The sequence below is a fragment of the Delphinus delphis genome, chromosome 7, assembly GCF_949987515.2.
Source record: "Delphinus delphis chromosome 7, mDelDel1.2, whole genome shotgun sequence".
NCBI lineage: Eukaryota > Metazoa > Chordata > Mammalia > Artiodactyla > Delphinidae > Delphinus > Delphinus delphis.
The window spans coordinates 88,626,085-88,646,726 of record NC_082689.1 but is presented as its reverse complement, the minus strand read 5'-3'; the positions used below and the strand labels follow the sequence as shown (position 1 = coordinate 88,646,726).

Here is a 20,642-nt window from a genome sequence, read left to right as displayed (position 1 = left end):
AGTTAGATAAATGTTTTGTGAAACTTATGCCTCTAGGACTCAAATTTTAACAGCTAGGAAAAAACAACTACAAGACAACATTTGAAATAAAATAAGAAAATAATTTAACATTCCCTGAAAAAAATCATGTTTTTAATTGCATATTATTTTATTGGATACTATGTAAAACACAAGAGAAAAATCTATAACTTGATTTCTGACTTCAAGATGCTTATTACTTTATTGGAGAAGTAAAGAGCAAAGGAAGAAGATAGAAATTAAAAAAGCAAATTAAAAATGTGACCACATATTTTCTTGGACAAATTCTAGATATAGAAAGGAGAAATAAGTGGAGAGCAAGAATATTTGGAAGAAGACTCTATTAAAGAAGAAAGATTTGACCTAGTAGGTTTTAAAAAATATCCAGGATTTTTAGAGACAAACAGGGAAAGTACAATATAAGCAGAAGAAACAAAATGAAAAAAGTTTATGATGTATGGGTTCTTAGGAGCCTGATGAAGCCCAGGTACTCCTAATCAGAAATTTTTAAAGACTACAAAAACAGTAAGAAAAAAGTAAAAAAAAAAAAAAAAATCAAATATATTCAAACACAATTATCAAAATTCAAAAAAACCCAATTTTTGATGGAGTAATATATGTACTTTTTAAAATTAATGCATTCAATAACAAGATTGAGCAGTGGGTCTAATGACTCCCATTATTGAAGTAGCAGTGGTTTTCAAAGCCTGAACATAAGTGATATTTTGCGATATTAGCAACAACTTTAACATGATATGAATATGCCTATCACTTCTATTGGAAACACAGTCATAGTTGCTGCTAAGAACTGGTCTGTGACATTCACAGCTGAAAGAAATGTTAACCTTCAGTGAGAGATTAAAGCAAATAAAGGTGTAAAATTTTCCCTAACAAACTTCATGGACCCCTTCAATTCTATCCATGGACCTGTAAGTGTCCTGTGACTCAAATTAAGAATCTGGAGAAGACAGTGGGAAGCCACCATTCATTAAGCACCTAATGGGTATAGGGCACAGCAAAAAGTGCTTCATGTTATTCTTACAGCATGTTTTTGTAATGGGAATTGATATTTGAAAGATGAGAAAACTAAGGCTCAAGGAGTTTTAGGTAACCTGCCTGCAGCCACATACATAATGAATGCCATTTATAGGATTAGAGTTCAAATTTCAGATTCCATAGCCTTTGTTTGCTTTTCCTACTGTGGGATATGATCTAGAGAATCAGCAGAATGTCTTAAATGGGCAATCAGAAGATGAACACAGCCAGAGCAAGGAGTTGTTTTCAAGAGTAGTAGAAATACAGTTGGAAGTGTGGGACAGGGCCAGTCTTTGGAGGGTTCTAAACATTCAAAGAGAAATAAAAGTAAATGCTTTGGAGCATACAAAAATAAGCACGTAGGGAGGAAGATGACAAAAACAGTTACTTAAGGAAAAGATAATCAGATGGGCTGTAATGGTAAAGGATTATTGTAATATTTTCTGTCCAGAAGATTTTGAAGTAGGTCTAATATGACACATTATACTTAAATGCCTTTTCTAAAATAGTTGTACCCATTACTGATTTTCTGAGGTGTTTTTGCATTTTTTCTCAATATCTATTCTTAAATATAGCAAGATACACAACACACATATCACTTGCTATTCTTAAATATAGCAAAACACACATCTACTTACTGACACTTGTGCAACTTTCACCATCCACATCCAGCTTCCACCCTTCATAACATGAGCACTTGACTGTGTGCTTGTGTTGCTCACACACTTGACTGCACTTCAGATGGTTGCTGCAATAATCTACAATTTCACACGTTTTATTGTCTCTGCTGAGTTGAAGTCCTTCAGGGCAAGAACAGACAATTCCTCTTCCAGGAACAACAGAACAGTGGTTGCTACAGCCTCCATTGTTCAGTGAACATTCATCTATAAAAGGAGAGGAACAGATTATAGGGCATCATCAATTGTTTTGCTCAATTAAATACTAATCACTGAACTCAATTCTCTAAGGCTGGAATTAGAGAAAGGATATTATAAATGAATGGAGAAAGCACTCTTTAGATCTTTGTCCCAGAAGTTGGGGTAGAAATGATGAAAGAATTCATCTGATGACCAAATAGAGTTCTATATGACAGAAATTGGGAATGGAAGATTTTCATTTCTATAAATCTTTGGAGTACACTTTGTTTTACTCCATAGAAGTAAAGTGAGTTCAATGTTTCCATTATTACTGGAAAGATTATGCTGAGCCTTTTAGCAGTTATGCAAAATCAGTTTTTGAGGGCTTCCAAAAGGGACTCACATACACTGGTGATCTGAAAATCTGACTTATCTCAGTGTTTATAAATAAACAGGCACACACATACACATGTATGTATTATATCTATATATCTTTTTCTACACCTATAGTGTGATTTATAATAATAATCCAGAATGGATTAGTTTGTCCTTTACTGGCTACAGATATTTATTTATTTACTTTTATTTTCTTATTTATTTTTAAATTAGGTAAATTATACATTGTACTTCATATATTGGTTATTATTATTAATTCAATGAGGCCATGGAAACATAATAAATAATACACCAAAATACTTGACCTGGCATTTTGGCTGAAATAATCAGCAAGTAGACTTGTATAAAGAAAGAGAACTTCTCTTTCAGGGCACTTATAGTTTATAATCACACATTAGATATATTTATTTATCATTCTATTTCATCACAAGATTGTAGGATCCATGAGGGTATGCAAAATATTCATTCTGTTTACCATGTATATCCCACAGCTAGCATAGTGCCTAGCATAGAGTAAGCAGTTAAAAATATTTGTTGAATAACAAAATTTAACAAAATCATCCAAAAGCACACAACTGCCCCTAAATTGAGCTAGTATTTGTCCAACTGGGAAATTTCAAGATGCCATATTTACGCCCTTGACAAAAATAGCAAATAATTGTTTTCGCAACCATGATATTACCTATTATTATATACTATTAGGTGCATAGTAATAAGGCCAAAAGAAGCGTTGTCTTTCTCTACTTTAAAAATATGTTTGAGTAGTTGTCAAAGATTGTTCAGTTAGGTGTGTTTTGAGACATACTGAAAAGGAATGTTGTTCAATGATTGGCGAATTGCAATAATAATTACTTATATACCTCTAATATTTCCTGTTCTCTATGGAAATTCATCCAGCTCAAAAAATTGGACTGGAATGTAAGACTTTCAAAAATATTCTCTACACATTTTAAACTTCTGTATGGGTCAACTCTTCTTCACATTTGTCACCATAAAAGAAGTTACAGTAATAAGAAAAGAAAAATGATTACATTAACTGTTTTCTCTAAGAATTCAAGTTTGGCATTATTTTAGAAGAAAAAAAACATAGATTCATTTCTTGGTTCCTTCAAATATGTTTGTTCACCTGTAATCATAATCATTTCAAAACAGCAGTCGTTTCAAAGTCTTTGCCCCATTTTGTTCCATTGACATTCTTTTTCAAGAGAATTACTGTAAAGAAATGTCATCATACACAGCGGGTGAAAAAAATTGTTACAATGCTTTTAGCTTATTTCAAGTACGACTGTTCTCTCAGCATTCAAATGTCTCTTTCTGACACTACCTGTGGAATTAAATCCTAGATTTAAGGATAAACAAAATTCACGTTGAAACTCTACAACTTAATATATAAATTTAATGGCAATATTTGTATGGCTAGCCCCTTGTCAATTTTCCCTTAACCCTAAACCTATCATTAAATCCTGCAGCTTCTTTTTAAATTTTTTGCTACCCGACAAAGACTCTCTCATTGACCAAGCTTTAGTCAAGCACCTCTGAACCCTCAGTCTTGGCTGATAAAACTGCAGACTCTCAGCACAAACAATTTCATTGTCTAATCCTCTCCCCAACCCCCTCCTCCTAAGCCAATAAGAAACTCAGACAAACACTAGCACAGTTTTTAACAGCTCATGGCAGCATCCCTAAAATAACCTCAGCCCTCCTTAAAGTGTCTTCCTGAGAAAGCTCTATGACTCCATGATGCTGCAGAAATTTACTATTGTTTTGCCCCAAACCTGATGATAGGAAGATAGGGCCCTGAGCCCCATCTCAGAGCAGTTACTTTAGAAAGCTTCCAAGATAAATCCTTTCTCTGTACCTTTGAGATGTCAATCATCTACCACTCAGAACTGTTCCTCCCAACCCCAGGATCTGAAAGCCATCTTTTTGAAATGCAAACATTTAAGGAGACAACTCTCTCACCCTTACTCCCAACCCTGTGGGTACCTTGCTCTGACTTGTACCACTGCCTCCAGTCATAAAGATATGAGAAGTTTGTCTCTTCTCTGGGATGAGCACCAATTAACAAACCCAGATGGCCTAGTCACGTGGGCCAATGCCCCATTAACACCCCTTAGTGCCTTTCCCATAGCACATTCCAGCCTTTAAAAAGTTTCTCATCTTTTGTTTTGGTGAAGCTGATTTCAATTAATATTGGATACTCTTCCCTATTGCAATAGTTATTACTGAGTAAATATCACTTTAACTAGTATCCAGTTTTATCTTTGACATACCCTTATAACAAAAATCAACAGTTAACTCCCTTCTTGAATGATTGAAATCTCTTCTTATTTCTTTCTTACGTGCATATCTCTTTCCTCTTGAAATCACTTAAAATTCCCCCTGAAAAAATAATCTCTCCACCAGGATTCAACTTATCTTCTTGAGCTCTCTCTTTTCTTAAAATTTTATAGACCAGATTTATTTGGAGAAAACAAACAACCTCACTACCCAAACGATGGATGTTTACATCTCAAGACACCTCCCAAATACTGTCTACAGATTACAAGTAATTTTCATATATTTTACATGTATTGAGGAACAGGATATGAATCAATCCCTGTTTTTGTTTCAACGGGGAGTAGGGGGATAAAAAACAGCTATTTTAGATACAACTATTTGGAAGGAGTTGACATGAAGAGGGCACACCCTACATTTTCACCATCAATAGCAAATGGTTTAAAAAACTCTTTCAATTTTGGGTATCTTTCTCTAAAATCCACTCTTTAGCTACAAGCCAATTCATGCCAATTATTTAAAGTTAATTGGTATATCTTTCATGTCCACCAGGTAAATGATTCATTATGCCCATTGCTGCAGCACTCAAACCAACATCCCCGCCTGGCTGGACAGGGCCTAACCTAGTATTGGTTGGAAAAGGATTTGAAAACAAGAGACCAAAGTGTCATTTCCCTACAGGAACCAATATTGCCGACCATCTACAAACTGACACTACAAAGGTGCACATAAAAGCACCTTTTCAGAGGAAAGAAGAGCCTTCTGCAATTCAGTCAATCCCCTGACCAGTGATTGTTTTTGTTTTTCATTGTTCTAATTCTCCCTCAACTTCACCTGATAAAGGACAGAGTATGTGAGTTCAATATGCCACAGTGCTGCAATCAGTACAAAAATGTCTTTTTATCTCCTCTGATACTTCCACACCTAGCTTTACTGTGACCTTTTCCACTCCCTGTAATCATTTAAAATCTTTAAGCAAGACTTCTTAGCCAATGAGTACAGTAGCTTGATAAGCAAGAACTGATTTTCAATCTTGAAGTAGACAGAGAAATGAATTCAGAAGAAATCCCCTTTTCTCTTTTATTTTCCCAATTTAGGGAGCAGAGAATAGGAAAATAAGGCTGCATTTTCTTATGATTCTCTTCATTTTTCTTAATGACTGTATTTTCTCTTCTTCACCTTTTATTTACTTCATTGAACCCAAAGGGTGAAGAAAAGATGGAAAAGCACTAATTTATTTCAAGACCTGTAGTGCATTAAGTATTATTACCATGATTTCCTAATAGATATCATCTCCATTTTTTTAATAAGGAAACTGACAATTCCAGAAATTAAGCCACCTGCCTAGGTGACTTAATTGAAGTAATTGAAGAATAGAATTCAAACTTGTCAAAATCTCATTTTTTTCTATAATTATACACTTTCAATTTTAAGACTGTTGACAGTTTCCTTCTTTTAGAATTGCTCTTACAAACTTCATGAGCAATTCTCATACATGGTAATGTAAGAGATCTTTCCATCCACCGAACTACTCCACCAGGGAGAACAGGCTGGGAGAAAAAGAAGTGAATACAGATAAACTGTATAAATAAAGTCTGTCATCCTTTATTTGTAATTTTTTGGATTTAATTTTAGGGTTTCTGTTTGTTTAAATGATAGCATCACTGAATGAAGACTGTTGCATTTACTGTTTCAAGGTTGTTTTATAGAATCACAGACAATTTGGAAGGAAGGATGTTTTATTACATAAATTTTAAAAAGAATAATAGTCTTTTTTATATCACTCAGTATGCTATTAATGCTCAATTCAGATCAATATATGATAACTTTAGGCTTAAATGTAGTTGTCTTTCCTATTTCCAATCAGGCAGGTTCATCATTTCCTAAAGTCATTTTCTCACAGCCTCAAGTCAACTCATTATTGTTCTTATCATGCTATAAATCTTCGTCATTACTCTATTGATGTCACCTTCAGTATTATCTAGAAAGCATATTTTTAAAATCTCCTTGCGAAAGCTCTGATCTCCCCACAGAGAAGGAAATATAATTGCTTTATATGTGCTGGTGGCATAAGGAGATGGCTAGTGAAAAGTGATTTTAAAGCTCAAAAGCTATCACACTGAAATCATCATTTTAACTAGATAAAGCATACTAAAGAAAGCTACTGTATGAAAACTAAAAACTTCTGAGAAAATTATATAAAATCAAGTAATATTCTATTGATTTCATTATCCAGTTTCTTCCTTTCCTCTTTTTAAAAAAGGTTTCTGTTGTAATGATCTGAAGTCCTGACAAAATACATTGGGCGGTAGTAAATTTCATCCCATAGTTTAATAATAACAGGAGTCTTCTGTTCTGAGCAACTCACTGACAGAATATAATCAATTCAATTGTGGGAACATCATTGACTATTCAGAGATTTAAATGATGAACGCAGCTGTACAATTGTTAAGTTAGTTGGATCAGGTAGACTTTTCTGCTACATTTTTAGAGATTTCTGATCATATTTAATTTTTTAAATAAATATACAGTGCCTGTAAAATGTAAACAGGATTCAACCCTAAAAGTTACATTTAAAGAAATGACTGGAAGGAACAAATGCTACTATAATAACTATCAGCTAGTGGACTAAAAGTTTCTAGTCTCCAGAAAGAAGCAATGCAGTGAAACGTGCAATACCACAGAGGTCGCCTTCGTCAGACCCATCAGGACAATCCCTTCTCCCATTGCAGAGCTTCTCTGGCTGCAGGCAGACCGAAGTGTCATTAGCACAAGGGTACTTGGGTGGCCCACACAAGAAACTGTCACAGTCATCTTCGTCTGATTGATCTTCGCAATCGATATCTCCATCGCATACCCAGTCTTTGTTGATGCATCTCCCTTAAGAAAATAGCAACAACATGCATTTAATTTTTGCAGTTAAGCCACTGGAATAATGAGTAGTCATTGTCTTCAGTCAGAGGCAGAACAAATTGCCATTAGCAAGAAATCTATTTGCTGATAGTTTGACATTTTCATGACAGCATTTGAGTAGTTCTTGTCCTCATTGTAATAGTATTCTTAGTGTTAAAGCCCTGATATTTTCTTTAGTTTCAAGTTATTGCCTTACCCTGTTTAAAAAAAAAATCTGTAACTCATTGAAAGTTTAATTACTTTTAAAAGCAAATTTTATTTATAAGTCCTTTTCAGTGCCCTAAATTTAGATAGGTGCTATCACTGTATTTTGGAGACCTAAAATTAAGCAAATGCTTTATTTTTGAAGGTGAAGATGTCCTTCTATTTACATTTATAACCTTAGCAACTCAACTCCTCACATTCAGACTTATGTACATGCCCTTTCATAGAAGAATGTAAAATGTTACTAAACATTTTAGTAGCTAAGATATATACAGACAAAATTTAGAGAAATATGTTCTTTATTGACTTTGAAAGAAAAAAATAAAGTGATTATTGTTTAGCCAGAATGTTTCAAAAGTAACAATGTGAAATTCCTAGAAAGCAATGGGTATTGACTTTGTAAACTGTTTTTGTTCGTTGCAAATTATTCTTCCTTTCCAGAATATCTGTATTTTTCTTCTAATTAATCATCTTTTCTGAATTATACAATGTTAATGTGTAATGTGAATAAAAAATGTTCCTAAAGATAAATACTGGTTATCGGTTGACTACGCCAACATCTCATAAAATGAGTGGGGCAAATAAAAGGGAAATGGAAAAATGTTAGGTTGTATATGTCCAAGAGTCATTACGTATTTAAATGTCTTCTTCAAACTCAAGGCTACTGAATTTTAAAATATTTAAAATATTTGTGAAAATGTTTTATTTATAGAAACATATTAATAATTCTCTATGCTACTATATATCAAATAAGAGAAAAACAAATGATCAGTTCCACAGTTAATATAAATAAATTTGATAATATTCAACATTATTTATTGATCAAAATACTCTTAAAATAAAATGAATTATTTTATTCACATAAAATGAACACTTATTAATGAATTTGAATATAAATGGAGGAACATTATAAAATTTTGCTTTAACATCATAAATAAAACTAATAATGTTATTATTTTATATTGCCTGGAAATATTATGTAATATAATTAGACAATAGAAAGAAATGAGGTATAAAACTAGAAAAGAATATCATTACATGCAGTTAATATAATCACGTAATTATAAATCAATAAAAACTAAATAAGAACTATAAGAAACTAAGAATTTAAAATATATGTAGCTAGTTTCAAAAATTATACAAAAATCAATAGATTTCATATATACAAAGATAATATAGTAGAAGAAAGGGTCAACCAAAAAATCTACCATAAAACAAAGTATTTTGAGTTAAACTACACAAAAACTGTATATAATTTATATGAAAATTTAAAAGTTTATAAAGAAACTCAAAAGAAGCCTGGAATAAAGATATAGTTTGGTTTTAGAGAGGAAGATATATTAAAGGTATTATTTTTCCCCTAATTAATACCATCCCAATAAAATAGTAACAATATTATTGTAATCCCATGAACTTATCCTAAACTTAAGAAAATAAAACTGCAAATATCATGAGGAGTCTTCTAAAAAAAATAGAGGAACACTAATGAGTAGGAACTATATATGCCAGGAATTTAGAAGTGTTTTAAAGTAACATTGGTTAAATTTTTTTCATAACAGGATATCAATAAGCATCAATAATTAAACAGCATAGAGACATGAGAAGTACAGTCATTTATGTACATGGTTTTAATATACAAAAACTGGCAATTCAAAATAGTAGAGAATAAATAATTACAAAATTAATAATGTTAGGATTGTTGATGAGCCACCTGGAGGAAAAAAAAATGCTGAATCTTTACTTGATCCTTACACCAAAAAAAATTATAGACAGATCAAAGAAGTGTTTTAAAATAATAACAATGATAATACACATTCTAGAATAAAATAACTATTAAAACAAGAACATTACAAACATAGAAAACATAAAGGACAAATTGACAAACTTAAATACTGTCCACACTGAGCAATAAAATCCATCTACAGAGTCAACATAAAGTCAATAAAACAGGAAAAAAAATCATTATATTTGACAAAAAGGGCATATTTCTTTAAAATAGAAAAGCCTCATAAATCAATATGATAAAGATCAATAAACCAATATAAGTGCAAGATTCACAATGAATCAATAATGGCTTACAAACGTAAGATGTTCAAAAAATCTTTCAATTAAAAAAGTAAACAAAAACAGCAATATGATAGCATTTTTTCTCTCACATTGATTAAGATTAAAAAGTTGTATAACACAAAGATAGATTTGACAAGGGTATAAAAAAACAACCCCAGTGTTGAAGGGGCTGCAAATTGGGATAGTCTCTCTGTAGGCCAATATTATGAAATCTAGTAAATTAAAAATGTATCAACTCCTCACCACAGCAATTCTAATTTTGGAATTTTTTTCATTGGTATATTTGCCTGATGTGCAAAGATGCATATGCAAGGGTATGTGTTGCTGCTTTGTATATATTAGCAAAAGTCTGTTAACAACTTAAGTCAGCATTGCAAGACTGGTAACATCAATTACAATGCAGCCATACATTGAAATTATACACTTGAGTGAAAAACAATGAGATAATTCTGCATAAATTAAAATAAAACAGTCTTCAAATCATGTTAAAAAAAAGGCCTACACCTGAGTTTGCTGTAGGCTTTCTTTTATATTAGAATAGAATTATCTGTTTATCAATATCTGTGACTATATTTCCATACATATGTCAATATAAGCACATGCATAGGCTTGTCTCTACATGAATTCTTTCTGGAGGGTTATGCAGGAAATAATGAAAAATGATTGCTTCTGGCGAGGAAGACAAGGTGCCTGGAGTAGAAGCCAGATGGATTTTTCATTGAATCCTTTTGTGTTATTTTGTTTTCCTTCCACTATATTTCCATGTAACTTTTCAAAAAAAAAAAACTAGCTCATTTTAAAATGATAAAGATGAAACATATACACATATGCCACAAAGTCAGATAGTTTCTACAAATACAGAGGTTACTCTGTGCCTTATACTTTCCTAGAGAGTTTAAGTAGTATAAGAAAGTCCTAAGACCCGTTCCCTGTCACCAAGGAGTTTATAATCTAGTTAGCAAGACAAGATCAATGCATAATACATATTTGTAGTCTAAAATATGACATCCTGTACTTAAGTATTAAATTGTATGGGATCATCTGCAAGTATAATAGAATGAAGGGAGAATTCAAGAATAATATAGTAATTTCCATTTTTAGTTTGTAAATCAAGATGCAGCTTACATTTTCCTCATACACACCCCATAATGACATTCTTAACCACTGACTCCAGAATGACCCTAAAATTGTTTCAACAAACCCATCCATAAATCACTATCAATCTTCTAGAGTCAGAGTAGCAGTAAAGCCTATTTGCCACCCCCTGATCTAAATGCTGCCTGGAAAAGGTAAAGAAAAATCTTATGCAAATGACTAATAACTTTAACATAGATTATGTTACCAGAGATATGAATAAATATGAATACGTAGCTTAGATAAAATGTACAAATTTCAATAGCTCTCTCCTCCCACTGATTTTGCAGGGGATGTTTGAAACTTAATTGCTTTTCCCTTTCTTGTTTGGTTTTAATTTTTATAAAAATGTAGATAAGAGAGTGCACCAGGTATGATAAGTTTAGTTAAATTTCTATTTCATACCCATTAATTGAATAAAACCCAAAAGCAAATTACCTTAGTAAATATGCTTAAAGAGTGTTGATTTTTACTTGATTTGTATCAAGACAAATACTTACATAGTGAAATCACTGGACATAACATAGTAAAAAGTAAAGCATTACAACTTCCCTTGTTTAAGCTCCTTCCTTTATATATATAAGAAAGTTGAAACTCAGGTCAAATTAGTATTTTTAAAACAAAATAAAGATTAATAATTCTAAAATGTGTTACAGAAATTATACACATCCAATATCTAAAAACACAAAATCTTTAAAAATAACTTTTAAAAATATTGTGCACAAATGAGTTCAAATAACCAAGTAAACCAAGTTCAAATTGTCTCTACTAATTCTTCTTTAAAGAGATATCACAGGTTAAAAAAATATTTGGTGTTTATTATCAAGTTGAGTTCTACATAATATTTTCTGATTTATTTATGAAGATGTTTTCAACTTGATTCTTACTATGTGTGCAAGACACACTCTTCTGGGAATTGTAGTTTTGTCCTTTGAGCAAAGAGAATAAGAACGGCCAAGCAACAGCAGCAACAAAAAACAGAAATAGCAAAAATCAGCATGTTGGTATCATGGCAGTTACTACAATCACAGACACACACATACACACACACTCTCTCTCTCTCTCTCTCTCATACACACACTCACGACTTTGTAAGGACTATTTTGATTTGTGTAACCTTGAAATATACAGTTTAGGTCTAAAGTCAGTAGAAAGTCAACAGCTATTGGAAAACGAAGAGCTCCTATGAATTCCTAGAAAATGTGCTTTCCTCAAATAAACTTATATGATCGCTTCCAAAGTTCCTTTTCTCTCTGTTAAACTGTTTTGGCTATTTTTAAAAAAATAGATTTATTAATTTGTGAACTGCTTGACTGTCTTTTGTCTTTATGAAAGACAACACGCTACAAGAGGACAATTTCTGTCCTGGGATATGACTGGCAGTTAATATCAAGAATATGGGTATGAAGAAAAGTGAATCTTAGAAAAAATCCAAAGGGATTTACTTAATAATATGATTTTTTTGAATATTGGTTTTTGAAATACAATGTCTTTTAATTTGTATACTACTAACCTTTAATCCCACATACATATTTATTTCTCTAACAGTGTTTGGCTTTGATTCAATTCAGCAAATATTTATTGAGTATTTTGTACCTGTCTAGCTACTGAACACTGTAGGAAAACTGGAAAGACAAATTCCTGACCTTGTGGAGGAATAAGTCGAGTAGTGACAAACGTTCTATAAAAAAAGGATGAGATAAAAAAAAAAGCCTTATAACAATTACAGAGTGCTACAGAATTTCAAGGAGCTAGAAAAGATGTATGATTGAAAGGCTGAGGAAGAGAAAGCTTTACTAAGATGTTATTCGGAAAGGGGTTTTGAAGAGTGGCAGTGAATAGTAGATACGGACACAAGAAAAAAGGCATTTCATCCAAACAGCTGTCTTATCTGTATAGTCTTAACATTCAAATACATACCCTCTGCAAAAGCAAATAAAAGGAAAGAGAGAGAGAACAATTTAATAGTATGGTACTTTACTGCTGCCACTCAGTGGGAATGTGTCAGGGCATAGATGGTGAAAGTAAATCAACTCTCCCTTAATTTGGTCCCTCTTCCATTTCTGAGTGAATGCACTATAAAATTATATTTTGTACATTTATTCTTTGTTTTATGCTAAATATTTTCTTAATGATACAGGTTTATGTACAAATTTTCATCAAAACTGTATATACAGAACCATGTATACTGAGTTTTGTGGATGATTTTCAATGGTAATTTTGAACATAGGCAGTTTTAACTTTATTTGTTGAATTTAACCCACATATAAGATGCAATTCCTATATAAATGCATAGACAGAGCAAGGGTGGGACTTGCTCCAGAGGCAGCAATAAAGCAGTTTGGTACTACAGTTCATGAAATGTTGATTCCTAATTCAAGAGTGTCTCCTAATCTTACAGTGGAGAACCACTGAAAGATTTTGAGAAAGTCTGTGATCAGGTCCCAGCTTACGAAGCAAGGGGAGCCTAAAAACACGTGTAGAATGGATTGAAGATAATAATTGTCAGGGATAAAAATAGTAGACGACACAAAGGTCTGAGTGAGATACAATACAGACTTAACCTTAAGCTCTGATGTGTGAATGGAAAGAACAGAATGAGTGCTGTTAAGAGAAACTGTAGAGGTAGCATCAGTAGGACCTGGAAAATTATTACACGCTGGAAGTGTCAAAAGGTAGTTTCTGCTTTAAATTTAAATGTTTAGGAGAATGAAGATGTTTCTAACAGAAATAGAGGAGAGAGGAAGAATTTCTGGCTTTGGAGAGAAACTGGGATGTTGAGCATAGCAATGGAAAAAATGGGTTTGAAGCGTGGGGTTCAACATCAGTGACAGAAATTTGGGAGGCATTTACCTGGAGGTGATGGTTGAAACTTTGGGAACATAAGAATTTGCTATGGACACCTTACAGAAAGATGAGAGGAGTAAAACAGAAATTAAGAGAAAAATCTGTGCAATGTCTGAGATGGATTATGTATTCAAAAGATATTTTTAAATTAAATATAAAGGATAGGCAAAGGGAAAAGGAGCAAGGGAAGGTGAAATAAAAATAGAAATCTAAATGCTGAGTGGAAAGAGGACAATTCAATATGAGATTTCATAAGGAAAATTTCAAGGAAAGGATATGTATTGGAGAGAAAGGTCAAGTATTGCAGAGAAAGAAGTCACTATACAGTAGTAACAGTCAAAGGTATTGTTGATTAAGTTCATACTATGTTCTAGGCACTTTTTGTACAGTCTATTGGTTATCATTATTAATATCTCTATTTTACAGATCAGAAAACTGCACCTTAGAGAGGTTTGGTAATCTATGCAAACTCATGTAGTTACTGAATGGCAGAGGAGGACTCAAGATTGAGAAGAGGATGGGCTGAAAAATCATTCCTGGTGACAACTGAAACAGCAATTTCCATCAAAGGCAGGGAGAGGATGGTAGACAGCAAAAGGTAAAAGAATGAATGAGAAAAAAGACATCGAGGTACACTACACAAGATGATTCAACGAAGGGAAGGAGGAAGACAGGAAAACTGATAAAATAAAATGTTTTTGAGGTTACTGTGCTAGGTATATTTACAAAGAGAAAGAAAAATTAGTGTAGAGAAAGAAATTGAAGACATGAGCAAGAAAAATGACTAAGGTCCCATGGGATATAGGAGGTCACAGGATCAATAGCTAAAGAAGACACCTTCTTGGCAGAATGGAGGGTATTTCCTACTTAAGATACAGGATTAAAGGAGGAAAAGAGTAAGTGTACAGCAAAATGTTTAAAAATGCCAGTGGGAGGAATAAAGAGAGTAACGTACAAGGCTTATAAGAAGCTATATGCACAAAAAATCTATTAGATTTAGAGCACATAGACAATGGAGAGCTCACCATGTTATTTCATCAGAAATAAATAAAAGTATACCATAGGGTCAGTTACAGGAAGGGAAAAAAAAAGTGCTCTATTTAGAAATTCTTCATATACAATCCACCATATAATTTTAACAAAATCACTATTCCATTGTAGGATAAGTTTGGTTCTAATTATCCAGATTGATTTTTACCATAGATTAAACTCACCATTTCACTTTTTATTTACTGATACAACAACGGGGTAAGGGGAAAAAAACCAAAAACACCCAAATAAACCTAAACATAGAAAAGAATAACACTTTGCCATTCACACAAGCCCACAATGGATTTTCATTACATGAGAGGATCAGAACAGATGATGATGTTTATGAAGCCACCGTCAGAGTTAAATCCCCTTGTGTGCCAGTTAGTTTTGTTACATTCTTCTGCTAAAGACTACTTCATCCTTAACTCTTAATTCAACCCTGGGACCTTACTTGAAAATGTATGTTACTTTTTCTAGTGGAATCTAGAGTGAAAGGTTATGGGTCAACACCAATCTATCACTTGGAAAGACAGTCAGTCATAAGGGGAGACTGTACAACTATCACACCTCTCACTCTTTTTCCCTGGCCATCCTTTCCCCCATTCAAAGACAAATATTGACCACAGTTTCTTGTGAAACCTTCTAGAAATATTCTTATTATAGAAAAGAATATGCTTGTATTTATTTTCTTTTTATTTAAATAATATTACATACTATGCCCAGTAATATGTTCATTGACTTTTCACTCAAAATTTAATCATAGGGAAATGTCCATGTCAGTGTATTATAATGATTTCCATTTACTAAATTGTCGCCAGGTATTCTACCATATGGATATACCATAATGTTTCTACCTAGTGCCCCATTTTGGGCTATTTAGGTTGTTTGCGACATTTAGCTCTTAAAAACAATTTAGTGGCAAATAGCATATGAAAAGATGCTCCACATCATATGTCATTAGGGAAATGCAAATTAAAACAACACTACTATAAACCTATTCGAATGACGAAAATCCTAAACACTGATACCCTCAAATACTGGCGACGCTATCGAGCAATAAAAATTCCTCATTCATTTCTGGTGGGAATGCAAAATTCGACAGCCACTTTGGAAGACAGTCTGGCAGTTTATTACGAAACCAAACACACTCTTACCATATGATCCAGCAATCACACTCCTTGGTATTTACCCAAATGAGAGGAAAACTTATGTCCACACAAAAACCTATATACAGATGTTTATAGCCACTTCATTCATAATTGCCAAAACTTGGAAGCAACCAAGTTGCCTTTCAGTAGGTTGAATGAATAAATAAACTGTGGTACAACCAGACAATGGAGTATCATTCAGTGTCAAAAAGAAATGAGCTAACAAGCCACGAAAAGACATGGAGGAACCTAAATGAATGTTACTAAGTGAAAGGAGCCAATCTGAAAAGGCTGCACATACTGTATGATTCCAGCTATATGACACTGTGGAAAAGTCAAAACTATGGAGACAGTAAAAAGATCAGATGTTGCCAGGGTTTGCGGGGAAGGTGGGATGACAGGCAGAGCACAGAGGATTTTTAGGGCAGTGAAACTATGATACTATGGTAGCACATCATTACACATTTGTCAAAATCCATAGTTTGTACAACATCGAGAGTGAACCCTAATGTAAACTATAGACTCTGGGTGATAATGATCTATCAGTGTAGGAATGCAGGGTCATTAATTGTAACAAATATACCAGAGGAGGATGTTTTTTCATGATGAATTATTCTCTTAATATATTGCTGGGTTTGCTCATGTTTTATCTCGAATAATGGTAGTCATGGTCATGAGAGAGTTTGTAATTTTTGTGTGTATGGGAGGTACTAACTTTTGTGGTTGGAAAATCAACATTATGTTGCTTAAAAGCTTCTATTCCTTTCAAATTCTCTAGAGGAGATGAAACAGCATCATAGCAATGTTCCTTAAATATCTGGTAGAAATTTTCATCTGGACTTTTGGTGGAATAGTGACAGGGGTTATATATTGATTATTTTTAAAATTTTTATAAAATATATTGCCTATTTTTTTCCTTTCTAGAGTTAAGTTCGAAAATTTATATTTTTAAAAAACTATATGATTTTATTAATACAGATTTTTATGTTCACTTCTATGATACTTCATAGATAGTTTCTTTAACTTTTATAATTTCTTCAGCATCTGTGATTATTTTCCCATTCTCATTTTGTGCACTGCATTTTCACTGTGTTCTTCTTTATTAGGTCAGTTAATGTATTAGTGACTTTAGTTATTATTTCAACAACCTAATTCTTGAATTTTCACATTATGCTATTTTCTTTCTTTTTTCTAAATTCAAACATTAATTTGATTTTGTTTCCCTTTGGTTTCTTTTGTTATCTTCTAACTTCTTGAGTTTGGTGTTGCATTAGTCAGGATAAGCTATGCTGCAGTAACAAACCCTAAAATCCAGGGGCCTAACTCAGTAACGGTTAATTGTTTGTTCACATAAAATCAGGGAAGGTAAGGTCACCTTCATCCATCTTGTATGTGTGCCCTCTAGACCCCTACAGTAAGGAGATGCTCACTATAGCTTAACTGCCTTGCATGGAAATGATATAGTCCCTTTGGCTCACAGTGCTTAGCTAGAACTAGTCATTTGACCCCAATCTAAATGCAAGAGAGTTGAGAAATACAGTAAAGCGTAAGGAGTTGGTGAACACTGTGTCTGGTACACACTGTCCAAAAACTATTTTTTTAATTACTTAGTGTAAATACAGGTGTCTCAAAAGTCTCAGAATAGTTTTAACCTTTAATAATTTTAGAAATATAAATGCTACAAACATAAAAATCATTTAAAAGTTTATATCAATTACTTATAATTTTATAAATTGAGTTTTAGTTACATATAATTCTATAAATTTTGAATATAACATTTTAAATATATTTTTAGTTCAGCCCCTCTAAGAGGGAAACTACTAGAACCAAACTTAAAAATGTATTATCCAGGATTCATAAAACTAAATATATGTTAACAATAACTAAAATTTCAAATGCTATCTTTTGTAAATTTACAGTATTTATACTTCTGAAATTGTTAAAGATTAAAAATACATTGAGAATTTTGTGACACTCTGCATATAAATTTAGAAAGTTATGATTTTTCCCATGAGCAATGCTTTATTTATATTCAATATATTCTGATAAGTATATATCTTTATTTTGTAAGAGTTCTACAAGTTTAGAGTCCCTCTAGAATTAAGATAAAAAGTGTTTTATTTTATTATTTAACTTCTAAGCGGAAGAGTGGTTTACGCTTCATAATTATCGGTTTATTATATGATAATCAGAGAATTCTGCCTGCATTATTTCTATTTCTTGGAATTTATTGAAGTTGTTTGTGACAATAAATGCTCATTTAAAAAATATTTCCTGAACCTTGTAAAAGAAGGTTTATTTTTGGCCTTCTAAAAATAGAGTTATATTTTTATTAATTTGATCTAAACATTAATTCTTCAGATCTTCTACATCTGTATATACTCCTGCCGTTCTTTATATGAATTCTAGAAGTGGGAAGGCCGGATCAAATTTACATTTCTACTAACAGCTGGGGGCCCTATCTTCCTTATAATCTTGTCATCAATGTATAATGTCAAAGGTTTCATTTATTTTTCCATTCTGAAGAATGGCATTTCTGAGTTTCTTTTCCATGAGAGAAGGACTTTCCTCCCCTGATTCCCTGACTATAATATACAGTTGATCCTCAAAAAACGTGGTGGTTAGGGGCACAGTTGAAAATCCAAGTTTAACTTTTGACTCCCCCCGAAGTTAACTACTAATCACCTACTGTTGACTGGAAACCTTAACATATATCTTGTATGATATGTGTATTATATACTGTATTCTTATAATAAAGTAGGCTAGATAAAGGAAAATGTTATTAAGGAAAATCATAAGGAAGAGAAAATACGTTTACAGTACCTACCTTATCAATACCATAAGATTATGTTGTCTATTCACAAGAGGAATCATCTGACAGTGCCTACATCAATATTGTCTTATATGATACAAAATACTGTAGATTTTATATGTGTTACTAACACTAGACATCAAAAATGAAAAAAATACTGTGAATAAGATTCATATTTACAGGTATAATAATTCATGCATTGATAATGAAGAAGCAGCAATATGATTACTTCATGGTAGCCCAGGTATACACTAATGGATGAATTGTTATAAATTTTTTATGGCATATAGTATTACAGTCATATTCAGATTACAGCATTACAAACATCATTACATTAAAAAAAACCACCTGTGATAATAGGCTTTCTCCAATGATGAGAGAAAGAGGCATGCTGTACGGTAATATGATTCTTTGAAAGCAGAGTTATAAAACATTAGGAAAACTAACACATTATTAATTTTATGTTACATATCACTCACTTTATATCTCTGTTAGGATAGGCTATCCACTTCAATACAAGTCTTGCACATGATGTTCTACATCATGAATACTTAGGTGATAATGATGATGACACAAAAACTTCTCATACAGTTCTTGCTGTACAGTTCTTAGATTTTTACACAAAAACACTCACACACATATACAGCAGATAAGTTTATTAATAGTAGGACACGATGATTATTTACTATTTATTAAGTGGAAACAGACCATCATAAGAGCCTTCATTCTTGTCATCTTCATGCTGAGTAGGCTGAGGAGGGGGAGGAAAGGAGAAGACGGTCTTGCTGTCTCAGGGGTGGCAGAGGTGGAGGAGGTCGAATGGGAGGCAAGGGAGGCAGGCACACTCTCTGTAACTTCGCAGAAATACACTGTAATTTCTCTCTGACTTTTACGCTCTCTCAATTCTCTAAAAATGTTTCTTTATGGTACTAATTCTTCTTTTATCATTTGCTTTTGTTTCAGTGCCTGTATCGTAGAAGGGTTCATGCCATAAAAGAAGTCAAAAGCATCTTGAATAACTGTAACCCTTCTGCCGAACTGCCTAACGTTAGTTTTTTCCTGGCACTGCTTCTTCTCAGTCTTCTCCCTTATCGTCTGGCACTAGTTCAGAAGCATTCATCTCCATCAAGTTGTATTTTGTTAATTCCTCTGGTATGGTGTCTATTAGTTCTTGAATTTCTTCAAGATCCATATCTTAAAACCCTTCACTCCCCACAACCAACTTGTTCTGCCATATCTACAACCTCTTTCATAATTTCCTTGATTGGCTCTCCTGCAGATCCTGTGAAGTCATGCACAACATCTGGACACAGTTTCTCCAGCAGCAATTTATTGTTTCGGGTTTGATGGCTTTCACAGCCTTTTCTGTAATAATGATGGCATCTTCAATGGTGTAATCCTTTCAGACTTTCATGATGTTCTCTCTGTTGGGGTCCTCTTCCATAGCATTGACAATACTTTCCTTTGAGAAAAGGAAAAGGCTCATTTTGTGTAATGAGCCTTAAAGGTCCTATGACTTGCTGATCTAGGTGCTGAATTAGAGACATATTTTTTGGGGGTAAATAAACCAGTTTGACACATTCAGTGTTGAATTCATGGGGTTCTGGGTGGCCAGGGGACATTGTCCAACATCAAAAGAACTTTAAAAGGCAGTCCCTTACTGGCAAGGTACTTCCTGACTTCAGGGACAAAGCATTAATGAAACCAGTCCAGGAAAGTGGTTCTCATTGTCGAGGCCTTCTTTTTGTACAATCAGAAGATTGACCAGCTGGTATTTACTTTTCCCCTCAAGGCCCAGGGGTTTGCAGCTTTATAGATAAGGGCAGTCCTGATCATAAGCCCTGTTGCATTTGAACAGACCAGTAAAGTTAGCCTACCCCTTTCTGATTTAAATCCTGGTGC

General features: G+C 33.1%; 1 protein-coding gene across 1 annotated transcript in view; it reads right to left on the bottom strand.

The window, feature by feature from the left end:
• The window catches only part of LRP1B (LDL receptor related protein 1B), a 1,457,034-nt gene that overhangs the window by 636,946 nt on the left and 799,446 nt on the right, over positions 1–20,642 (bottom strand). Inside the window, exons 22-23 of the mRNA XM_069540814.1 lie at positions 7,263–7,463; positions 1,692–1,937 (exon numbers count right to left, since the gene is read on the bottom strand). Coding sequence (XP_069396915.1) covers positions 1,692–1,937; positions 7,263–7,463 — 447 coding nt within the window. The remainder of the gene's footprint in view (positions 1–1,691; positions 1,938–7,262; positions 7,464–20,642) is intronic.